The sequence below is a fragment of the Stegodyphus dumicola genome, chromosome 3, assembly GCF_044657685.1.
Source record: "Stegodyphus dumicola isolate Sdum_Otavi_A_Nest chromosome 3, ASM4465768v1".
In the NCBI taxonomy this organism is placed as follows: Eukaryota; Metazoa; Arthropoda; class Arachnida; order Araneae; family Eresidae; genus Stegodyphus; species Stegodyphus dumicola.
In genome coordinates this window covers 89,771,769-89,784,505 of record NC_140770.1, presented here as the reverse complement: position 1 = coordinate 89,784,505, position 12,737 = coordinate 89,771,769, and the positions used below count along the sequence as shown (strand labels likewise).

Here is a 12,737-nt window from a genome sequence, read left to right as displayed (position 1 = left end):
TCATTGGCTCACATCAGAAAAATCACAGATAATAATACTATATATTAATCCAGCTTAGAAAAATATATTTAGTTGGTATCAATGGCCATTGCTATATGAGAAATGGCAAAATTTGCAACATAAGAGGCATGAAGTAGCTTCTAATTTGCTGAGAACTTTGGAGAACTGTTGAAATTCATGGCGAAAAATTTCACAAAAGGAAATATTAATCAAGTATGCAAAAATCGAAATAAAATGCTCTAGCTTGATATGTTGAAACTACATTCAATATTTGTTCAAACTAGAACAATTAATTTTGGAACTACTCTGATATGCGCCCTCAAGTCGCCAAATTTCTCGCCAAACATTTTTTGGCGAGAAACTTCATGCTGCCATATTACTATCTAAATTTTTTGTCTACATTTCGAACTTTAAGCCTAAAATGTCTCCAAAAACGCGGTTTTCGCACATGCAAAAACTATGTTTTAAACACACGATTTAAGCTAAAAATCCGAAACAAAAACAAAAAATTTAGATAGCAAAAACATAAAGTTTCTAACCAAAAATATTTGACAAGAATCCATGTATACAGCAACATGTTTTTACTTAAAAAAACATCTACGAATGGCACAATGTAGGCAACGAACGAATCTACGAACTACGCACATTTCGCTTAAGAATATTATTTACACAGCATCCTGTTTAAACTTAAAAAGAACATCTACGAATTGCACAATTTAGGCAAGGAATGAATCTACCATCTATGCCTACCTTGCTTTAATAAAATAACATAATAACAATAAATTTCAAATAATACCATGTACACAGCATTCTGTTTCAAAAACCACAATAATGACAGAAATTCATACTAAAGAACCAATGAACATAACATTCTACAAAATAAGAACAAGAATAAAATAAAATGCATATACCATGAATTAATGCTTTTTCGAGCAGCAGAAATACCGCCTTTAACATGCCGCCACGTAATCACTATCGTATTTACATGACAGCCAGACACACTCCAGAAAATTCATACTATGGTTCACAAATAAATAAAATCACAAATCCCTACTTCTATCATGCACAGCCATTAAAAATAATCTCCCAGACCTTCTTTCCACACCTCCAAATACCCACTACCCCTCAACAGGATGGCCACAATGATATTTCCTTTTGTCGAACTTCAATTCAACAACTTCTACCATTTTATCTTTCCCTCCCATCTTCTCAGACACAGACGCGAATCAACGAGCTCCAGCAAAAGATTTTTCAATGTCAACAGGGTTGCCATAGAACACGCTATCGTGCCAAAAACCAGCGCAGAACACATATCGCCACATTTGGTGAAATTAGGGCATATATCAGAGTTGTACCTTAATTTTAATTGCGTGAGCCTTTTAATTCTTCAATAAGCAGAGTTACACATAAGCATATGTACACACATTCTTTAATAGATTAAAAAAAAGGATTTATACTTAATCAAATGCCTATGGTATGAATTTCTTTTATGCATTTAAGAGAAGCTCTTACCGAAGCCTATACAACAAGATAATACAAATTGTAAATACACTCATCAAAAGTGAAACTGCAACACCAAGAAAGAAATCTCGTAGCGTCATGCAAATTGCAGGATAGCGAGTTGTGAGACAGATATGTAAATTAATGATATATATTGATAAATGATACGATTTAAAAAAAAGGTCACATACGTTCATAATAAACCAATTTATTCAGTATCTAATGTGCTCACCTCAGGCAGCGATACAGGCCGCAATCCAGCGAGGCATGCTATCAACGAGTTCATTGATGGTTGCCTAAGGTAGCCTTTGCCAAGCCACATCGAGTGCTGTACACTGATCATCCAGAGTTTGCGGCCGTGGTCCTCAGTTAATGTCACGTCCAATGACATCCTACAGGTGTTTGATGGGATTCAGATTTGGAGAGGCTGCCGGCCACAATAGGATGTCAAATCCAGTCAGGCTATTAAGAGTAGGATGTGCGACATGCGTCTCGGCATTATCTTGCTGGAATACCATGTTGGGTGTGCCTTGCAAACAGGGCAGAACAACAGGCTCCACAACTTGCATGACCTAGCGGAAGCACCAGATCTTTGATTTTTCTGATGTGGGGCAAAAGCTAAAACTGCCGCCCTCACCCATCATCATTTAAGTTTCTCTAACAAGTTTTAATTTGTTTAATAAATACAGAAATAGGTAGGTTTTAAGATAAAAACCTAAGCTCCATTTTATACAAAATTCCTTACATGCCATTTTTGTTTTGTTATAAAGGAAAAATACGTACCAAAGTTACATAATTAGAAAATCGTCCCCTCCTTGAAGAACCGCCTTTCTGGTGAGCTTACTTTCGGATTCAATCCTAATCCTAACTCTAAACCTGAAGTGCTTCTAACCCCCCAGTCCTTGCCACTATTCGTTTTTCCACTCTAGGGAGAACGGGCATCTCCTAAGCTTCTCACTATTCTGTGTTATTGCATACTGTTTAAATTACATTACGTTAGATTATATGAATATGGCAAAGACAGGAGGGCTATCTGCTTAGAGGAGAGGTGCTTTTGTGGAGGAACTTTTTAAAGGAAACTGGTTCATATTCACATTGCACATGAGGAAATCCACGAAAACAAACCATGCAGCCAGCCCGTTCATCTGGATTTGAACCCAGGCAAGGTCGAACTACCAGTTTTCAGCGGTCTTAATGAATCGGCCACTGCTGAGGATATTTGTCTGATTATTTACTATGTGTTTCGCCATTAAGCACTGCATGGAAAAGGAGGAATGCCCTGTGGAAAAAAAATTGTAAGGGAAACTAGCTCTTATGTGTGTTACACACAGGGAAAATCACGGATATGCTCATATAGCCAGCACATTCACATATACTTGACCCTCGGACCAAACTACTAGTGCTCAATGGCTTTTATTGCTCAGCCACTAATGGAGCCCATTACATACAAAATATTGGCTATTGCGGGAAGGAAAAATTCTGAAAAGATTATATAGAATATGGGCTATCACTCAGAGTACTCAGAGTGCTTCCTGTTTTGTTTTTCATGCTTCCTATTTCATAAGTAATTTTAAGTACTTCCTGCCTTAACGCTATTAAAATATCACGGAATTAGTAACGAAAATTAAAATTTTACTCTGTAAGCCTTTTGTTCTGCAAATAAGTGCATGAAATCATCATAATTTGATCTGCGATTTAATTTTCAGTTGCCAGAATCGCGAGACTTGATAAACGCTCCTGGCTCAATGATGATCGTAGATATTTTTTAATATGTTTTAATTTGCTGAAACTTCGATCTGAACAGGTTGAAGTGTTTGTGATTTGTCCTCAAACAGTTCATCAGATTGCTTTTTTCTATGGAATTTTTTCTTCGTTAGAATAGACTCAACTGCAATTTTTTCGGCTACTGTTTTAGACTCTTGTATCCAATATTCCATAGAATTTTTCTTTCCTTTTTTATAATTCCTCAGTTTTGGTCAGTTCTTTCGTTACCTACACAGAACACGTAAGCGGAATTCCTTTTGAATTTCCATATTTACTCAATTGAATTCTGGAAAAATATTAGCTCAAATTTTCAGGTTGATAGTAAATTCAAAAATTTTCACAGCATGTACCAGATGTCCTACCTCGTGGTTTAATTCCACATCAAGAGAAATATCTTTAATTTCTTTTAAATATTTTAATATTTCCAGTATATTCATTATAAGGAACTTTAATCTCACACACATCACCTCACGTTTTTACGTACTGAATCACCTGGTTCATTTTTTTCCCATATGAGACACATATGGAGTGCAATCGAGCATTATTGTGTAGTATTTGGCTTCTTTAATATCGTTTAAAATGCTACTTCAGACTGTTTTGCCTTTAGGTTAATAACTTCATTTTGAATTATCTTTGATAAATATGATTCCTTTACCTTTGTTTGGTGCTTTGACTGGTACTTAAGAGTTGAATTATGTTTGGCAAGCGGAGAGATTAAATTCAGAAAATTTCCTTCGCTAGGTCGAAGACACTTTGTGAACAGGCTACTTGGGATATCACCAGACGCAAGAAAAGAATGACAGTTCATCCATGACTGCATAGAATTTCTCTCCATTTTTCATTCTTTATATGAATAAGTTGCTCAGAGTCGCGATCGATGCCTTGGCACGATTTCATTTGTTGTACTCGAATTTTCCACTTAATGATGCACCTCTGTAGATTCCAGACTCTTCGTGCTCAGTTAATTTAATTATCTTAAAACTTTTTTCCAATTAATGAATCCTGTAGTATGGTGTAGCAGCAGCACCATGTTTCTGATAAATTTTGCAGAGTGTACAAAAAATTGCATCCTTGTTTTTAGAATATAACACCAAGATCTCCTAAGCTTTTCATTATTTATTAATGCTCTGTAGAACATGTCAAATGTCTGCCATCACGTTCAATGGGACTGAGGTTTACGTTTTCTTGATGTTTACTGGCTAATAATACTGATTGACTGCTTAATAAAGATTGTTGGTGATCTTTTATTTTTTTCTATGACCAGCCAACTGCATGGGTCCAACAAATCAAAAGTTTTTAGTTTTTCGTCTTTCTGCTGCCCATCCCCATTTAAATGAAGAGATCTTTTATATCATGGTTTTATGTGCTCCAGCTATTCGTTTGATGTCGATGAAGAAGGTTGTTTTTACAAATGCTGACTTGTAGATTGTTTGCGGATGATATAGGCAGTCATGTTTGGTCGTGCAAATTGAAAGAAATATTAATACCCTCTAGAATCTCAGCATAATTGGAATTGTGGCAGGTCTGACAGTTTACTTCTTCTGTAAAGTTGTTTTTTCATCTTAGCTGAAATTTGTTTTCTCTGTTTGGCCTTATCTTTGGCTCATTTTCTATATTCTGCTTTTCTCCCCCTCAGCGTGCAGATGGTTTCTTTTAATCTAAATGAAATTCACTATAAATTGCCTTAATAAGAATAACTAAGAATTGATGTAATTACACTGAACCGTCCTAAATAAATGGCCGCGTCTCACTAAATATAGTGCGGGCTATTAAAAGCAAGCATATTTTAAAAAAACTAAAAGAAAAAAAAAGAGTACAGAAGAGACCTGAAAACTAAAAAATAACCATACAACTAATAAATCTAGCTTTAAAATCCAAAATATGCTCCACTGTTCTGAGTCAAACCAAAGGTGAGCCTATGTTGCCAAAGAAATCTAAATGCCTTGCTTCATCTTGAAGACATAATGATGGTGTCTTGTATATACTCGACGAATATTAATTTAAATTATTTCATTTGTCCGAGTGGCCCGAGATTAATTTGTTTGGATTAGATCTTAGAAAATAGTTACAATGCTTCTCCATTTCCCAGCAGACTTTGCTATGGAAACCAGGTGACTCCTTCAACAAGCTATCGTCCTATTTCTCATTCGAATACACCCCGGCCAGACAGGAAACGATAGAGGGACTTCAGACATTACTGATAGGGTCAGTCTGATTCTATCAGTGACGCCTGGAGTCCCTCTACTTGCATCTTTCTGATCTTATATTTACAACTGTAATTGGCTTTACTTAACTTTATTTTAACATGTGTTCCTTTAAAAGGGTTCTTAGTATTTAATTATAAATCTTCTTAAAAGAGGTTTTTAAACTTGGCCTTAAACTATTAACATCGTACTAAAATTAGCGAGCAACATACCAAATACGATCCAGCATTATATTTGAATTTGCTGCCCACGAGAGTTACCGCCCGGGGCAAGAGCTCCGGCTTGCCCCCCGCTAGATCCGGGACTGCATAGCAATCCTCTTTCAAACTGCCATTAATGTGTACCAGGGATGTCTCGTGATCAAACATTATGCCACCCCAAACCATAATGCCCAGTGCAGGACCGGTGTGACGCTCGGTGAAATAAGCTGTTTAGTAGCATTCTCCAGGTCAGCATCATATACGTTGACGGCCGTCATTCCTCCACAAACAAAAATGAGATTCATCCGTGAACAAAACCTGATGCCATTCGATGGTCCACACATTATGACGCTGGCACCACAGCAGGCATCTAGTCTTGTGTTCAGCAGTCAATGGTACCCGTGAATGTAAGTGTACCTCATGTAATCTACTATGTGTAGTTTAGGTGGACACAGATCCTCCTGCTACTGGAGACAACCAGCTTTGCATGTCACGTGATGTGGAGAAAGGGTCTCCAGTAGTTGACCGCCAAATACGCCAGAGTGTGCGCTTTCGCATGCACCACTTCCTTTTTGACATGCACGTACTCCTTCCTGAATCCATTGTGTAACACAATGTTGAATGGTACTCACGTTGTGTCTAAAACGAGTGGTTATTGTGCACAGCAACCAACCAAGTTCATGGAGTTCGATAATATGGGCATGTTCCCTAGTCATTAACTGATATAATTCAGCTCACCGATGTCTCAGAGGCATTTTCTATGCTTCTACTAAAGTCTTTAATGCTCCGTAAACCCTCAGATGCTGTTTATGAGAAGGGAAAGTGGCTGACCTTTATATCCTGCATATGTGTACTATGTGATCCAATGCGTGCACAACTTTAATCGTGCATATCCACCTCACAACTCTCGCTCCTGCAATTTGCATGATGCTACGTGCATTCTTCCTTGGTGTTGCAATTTCTCTTTTGAGGAGTGTATTAATAATTTCTATAAATTTATCCCTGTTTCTAAAAAAATAATAATAAATAAATAATAAATTTCTTTGTTATTTTATTGCTCATTGTGCATACTTATCACATCCAAATGAAATCAATAAATTTAGCTATGCGCACTTTATGACATTTAATATTGCATGGCGCTTTCTAATAAAAAAGCAATAATAGCAATATTCAAATAAATCAAACTTGGGGAAATAAGGAATATACATAATATTAAAATTTGGTACAATTCAGTTTCGGGGACCGTAAATTTTAATTCTCTTTATGATAAAGCTATGGATTTTACAATTTGGGAATTGCCGAGTGAAGAAAAGTCTACAATAGAATTTTTTCCAAAAAAAAGGCATCATTCATGATAGAAAATTATGTTTGAACAATCATGAGATGAAATTATGCTTTATCGATAACTCGGTAGCAAAATGGCGGTGCAGGAAAGAAACCTGTAATGAGTATGTTTCCATTCAGTTATTTTAGCCTTTTTTATATAAATAATAATAATAAATTGTATGATGTGAAATTAACCTTTTTATCTAAATTAAAATAATAATCTGAAACAGTTATTTACTCTTATGCTTCCATTCAGTCATGTTTAGCCTTTTTCATATAAATTATAATAATAAAAATGTTTTATATGAAATTAAACTTTCATCTAAATTAAAACATCAATCTTAAATAGTTATTTACTATTATACTTCCCTTCTTGCCGCAATTATTTTTGGCAGCATTGGCATCAACAATAGTTTGGCGATTTTTTACGGCCCTCAAAACCGAATAGTACCTAAAATTTTATATAAAATATGAAACAGATTCTCATTTCAAATTAAATATTAGGGATATTCAAATATGATGCAGATCATTGGACTTTCCCAATGGTGACACCTGTAGCAAAATAAGCAATCTTGAATAATTCAAAAGTTTTACCTATAATTTAAAGGAAATTCAGCCCTACCAGCCCCTAGGGCACCTGTAAGAGTAATGAAGATGAAAGAAATGCTTCTATCCATGAAACAAGAGATTACTCTTAAGTTTTTAGTAAGGAAAAGTCTCAAACTTTGAATGGGCTTTGCAAGTTATATGTAGAACAATGCTATGACAAGTGAAACATGCTGCTAATTTTTTTTCTCATAGCCCAAATTTAGCCCCTTGTGTTCTCCAATTTCATTAGAATGACTAAAGAATGTATTCATATTCAAATAAACACTTTCTTTTGAAAGAGTATAAAATAACTTTCAGAATGCTGGCAAAGATGCATTGCAGTGCAAGATAATAACTTCAAATAATGACAAAATTCACAAATACATAAATAAGTATTTTTTCTTAATCATTACGTTCTTCCTGGTCATATTTGAATGCTCTAGTAACAAAGAATATAGATGCAACAAATTCTTACCTTGCACCCTAAGGAATGAAGCAAAACTTTTTTGTCTCGAAGTTTGAAATCTTCTAAAGTATTTGTATTAATGAGAATTCCTTTTAAAGGAAACCTAAAAGAAGGCACTTGAACATCCCTGTAAAAAATTACATAAAAATCAATTGAGAAATGTTTGCTGAGCATCACTATCTTTAAAATGTCTGATGCAGCAAGCAAAGACTATAAATATTTTTCATAAACTTATTAAAAGAAAAATACGATCAAGCTGGGAAAGAAACATGTCAATGTAAAATATTAAATCAAGCAGAAACAGCAAGATTAATATAGCACAGATTTTGAATAAAACAAGTTTCAGTCAGTAATAATATTAGAATTTTGTTTTATTTTCAAGCTTCTATAAATCCTCAATGTTTTTAATATACAGTCAAAAGTCTTTAATCCGGACATCAAAGCTACAAACTTTCTGCACATGCGTTAATGCACGGACTCGTCGGGACTTAGGCGATTCCGGATTATCGGTTTTTCTGGATTATAGATCATCAATTTAAATCTGGCAAGATGGCATACAGAAATTATAAAATTAAAAATATGAAACCATAATTTATGAAATAAAGAAAAATGATGATCTAAAAGGTATCAAAATTTAAGAAATAAAGCAATTATGATTTAAAGGGTATCAAAATTTACAAAAAAAAAAAAAAAAGTGTAATATTTGTTTACTTTATTATACATTTCTTTCAGCGTGCGCATGCGTAAAGCATACATTACACATAGTCAAAATTAGAAAATTGCAACGAGAAAACTATTTGATGTGCATTCGTGATATTTAAAATGACGAGGAATTTGATTTAAATCATATTAAAGACGGAGTACATAGAGATGAAATATTACATTTAGTAAGGAATTATAACTGAATAAAATAAAAACATCTGCCCTGAAGATAAGGATAGTGCTGACAGACCAACTTCCAGTTCATTGTGCACGGCGATGTTTCTCCCCCCCCCAGAGCAGAGTGAAATAGATAAACAGATTTCGGAATGGTTAGAGAAACAAAGGATATGCCTTTATCCATTTTTTGCAGCAATTCCACTTTTTGTTTGATGGACACTAAACATGCTTTCGTTTTGTAGATCCTTTGGTAGCTCCAGAATCAGAAATTCTATTTGACATAATCGAAAGTTCAAGCTTACTTTTATAAAATTGCTCTAACAGTCTGCAAAAAATAATAAGCCAGATCCAATTAGAAGATTAAGGAACAATCTGCAACATTAACTGAAATAGATAATTTTAGCGTAGCTTATACCATCCGTTATACATTAAACGCGCATGCGTAAGCGTATTATGTGCATGCGTAAAGGTATTATGCACATGCATAAACACATTATGCATTTCCGCATGCGCAGAAAGTTTGCAGCTTTGAGGCCCGGATCATAGACGTCCGAATTAAAGACTTTTGACTGTATTAAAAAAAAGTTAACAAATATGTGGTAAAGCATTCTGAGTTTTTCCACTTTTACATGGAAAAAATAAATAAATTAACTACTCCTTTTCTTTAGACTTTTCAAAATTAAATATTCCTTTAAAATTACAATATTAAAAACATTATATTATTTACAAAATTATCATAAAAAATTCTTAAAATATATTCCATGAATATGAGAAATTAAAAAAAAATGTTAAAAACATATACATAGAAATTCTAGTCATTTTAATCACAACATATAACATAACTTAATAAAACATTATCACACAGTAACACCTTTTACATGAAAATTCACAAATTCTCATACTTTAAAGAATCTAAATAATAATTTAAAGGATTTTTTTATATTTACATTTGAACAAAGATTAAACTAAAATTATTTTGCATATTACATCACAACACCCTATTAACATATAACACACATTTTTTTAAATATTAATTTCTTTACATAAACAGAATAATATACAAAAACTTACTCATCAAATGAAGAATAATCAATATTTGCAATTGGTGGTAATCCAGAAGAACAACCTTAAAATTAAAAAAAGAAATTCAAACATTATCAGGAGAAAAGCATTACTATGTTATATATGTATAATAATAATTATTGGTTATGGTGCAATTCCCTATTATTTACAAAAGATTACTTTATAAATGGAATATTACACAGCAGTATTTATTCGAATATAAACTATATTTAGAAACCCAAAATACATAAACTGCATTTAGAAACACAGAAAATAAAAGAACATCATAACAAACTGAAATAATTATTCTCAAATAAAAAAAATATCTTTTGACAGCTAATATGAATTTTTAGTGAAGAAGTTGGTGCTGCAGGTCAATGATTATAACGATAAATGGGGGAAAGTGCAGAATCCCCCACTGCTTGGCACATTTTTAAGAAATGCACAAACTTGGTGTCCAACTGTACCTGAACCTATTTTCACTTAAAAAAAATCACAGAATTGCATAAATTCAGCATTGTGCACTTCCTTAACTTTGTCCATGTGCACCTTGATGTATTTTCACTTAAAAAGTCAAAGGAAATTGACAAAAATCCAATTCTTCTTACTCTTGTAAAAAGCGACAAACATAACACGCCAAATAAGTGGCCGCTTCTACACTTTACCCGATAAATGATATTTATTCTCTGGCAAATTCCCCTCCTCTTAATACTGAAATTCTCAGCGCAGTCAGCATCACCTGGATTATCACCTTTATACTGTTGTAGGGAGCATCTCACAAACACATCTACAGTAGATTTTGCAGTCTCATGCCTTCATCATTGAAGATAGTTCTGTAGCCAAATCTATCAGAACAGTTATGGCTCCTAACATTCTTAAATCACTTGGTATTCAGATCCAATAATTTAAAATTTTTTACGCATCATATCTATCTTGTCAACAGCCTCGGCTAGTCTTTATGTTGCAAGTTTTTGAATGTCTACAGTCTGCAGTTCAATCTGTATAAATATTTTAAGGGTAAAAAAGCGATGAACACTTAGGGATAAAGAAATGATTAAACTAATTGCTGAATACTGTTTGAATGCAAAAAGCATGGATGGGAGAAAGGAAGAATTATTTACTGACTTTTAAATTTCTAATTGGTAGGTTCCAATTTGAATATTTGGGTGCACTTGTATAACTGCAAATTCATAAAAGTCACATGTTATGCAAGTCAAAAGCTTACTGTATCATTCACCTGTCTTTAGATTTCAGTCTGTGTCATGTCCATTTCCACTCACTCAACTTCACTCTTTAAAAAAGTTGCTAAAATAGCCAACTTTCACTTGGTAAGTAATTTGGTACTCTCTTCTATTATTGGGACCAGATTCAGAAATATATGTATGTATACAAGTATGTATGTGTGTATATGTACGTGTATACACATACGCAAATACATATGTACATATATACATATTTCTACCACATAACAACACAGATTATTTTGTCATAAATGAAGCTTCGATTTGCCTCATTTTCTATTTTTTAAATAAAGCGTACATATATTTCGATAAAATACAACAACAACAAATGCAGGCAAAAGATGTTAAGCTACACATCTACTACAAGACAAATGTAATTTTTAGAAGACCATCTTATGAGAAAAACATCGTTCTTATAATCCAATCAATACAGTATATTAAAAGCAAATATTTCTTTCAGACTTAATGAAAGTAAATATTCCTTACAAATCTACAACTTTTTCCAACTTCAGTTTCATAGAAGAATTCTTTCAATCCTTGCATATTTTAGGTTTTATTAATGCATGGATTATGGATTCACAGTTTTAATGACGAAAAAGTGAAGGCAAGAATAAGAGCAAATGTATAACAGATATTTGAAATAGATTTACTTACAATTAGAGTAAAAACCATGAACGTTTACAGGTGCGTCATCAAGCTTAAATATTTCCAATTTCATTTTAGTCAGCTGGTACCAAAATCCAGTCTCTATGGCAGACGAGAAAGGAGCAAATTGAAGAATATTATTTGTTGACATATTAAATTATATGTGTTACTTTCCTATTGATTGAAATATTTACAAGCCTTTCATAGATATTAAAATAACTTAAAATCCTTTCATTTGTATTGTAAACATAATTTCTGCTTGAGTAGATATTATTCCCATGAATTAATCAAAAAATATCCACTACATCACGTGAAAACGGGAAAGTGAAACCAAGCGCAAGCCGCCGAAAGGCAAGATAAGAGTAGAGCAAACGCCAAGGTAAGTCTCAAGGTAGGTTTTGAGGTTCAACGCAAACGTAGTGCAAACACTCCTGTGAAAACTTCAAAATTTTGCACAATATATACTTTTGGATGTTGAAATTTTAAAACAACAGACGTGAAATAGTCGAAAAACCAAGCGGTTTTCGAAATATCGCTAGAAAATCAGAAATTAATTTTAAAATTTTATGTTTGTTTTTATTTCTTTTCTCTCTGTTAAGATAGCTCAGGCAGTAAAATTGTGAACATTTTAATTTGTTCGTTAAACTAAGATATGTGCGAAAACTTATTTTAACATTAAATTAAAACCAATCTGAGTCGAATTTTCATAAAATCGCTTCATCATAGTGTGTTATCATCCACAAATAGTGAGTATATAAAATTTAAGCTCGATAGGTTATCAGAAAATAGCTTAAAAATCGATGGCAAATTTTAAACATATCCGACAGACTAGTTTGCTTTTGCCCCTGTTTTTTCTCAGTAT

At 33.4% G+C, this 12,737-nt stretch overlaps 1 protein-coding gene across 2 annotated transcripts in view; it reads right to left on the bottom strand.

Moving 5' to 3' along the window:
- The window catches only part of Atg7 (Autophagy-related 7), a 60,610-nt gene extending 48,373 nt beyond the window's left edge, over positions 1-12,237 (bottom strand). The window contains exons 1-3 of one of the 2 annotated variants that reach the window (XM_085813054.1): positions 11,885-12,237; positions 9,999-10,053; positions 8,058-8,175 (exon numbers count right to left, since the gene is read on the bottom strand). In XM_085813054.1, coding sequence (XP_085669180.1) covers positions 8,058-8,175; positions 9,999-10,053; positions 11,885-12,026 — 315 coding nt within the window. In that variant the 5' untranslated portion in view covers positions 12,027-12,237. The remainder of the gene's footprint in view (positions 1-8,057; positions 8,176-9,998; positions 10,054-11,884) is intronic. The other variant, XM_085813053.1, reaches the window with a different exon arrangement.
- Positions 12,238-12,737: the final 500 nt, after the last annotated feature.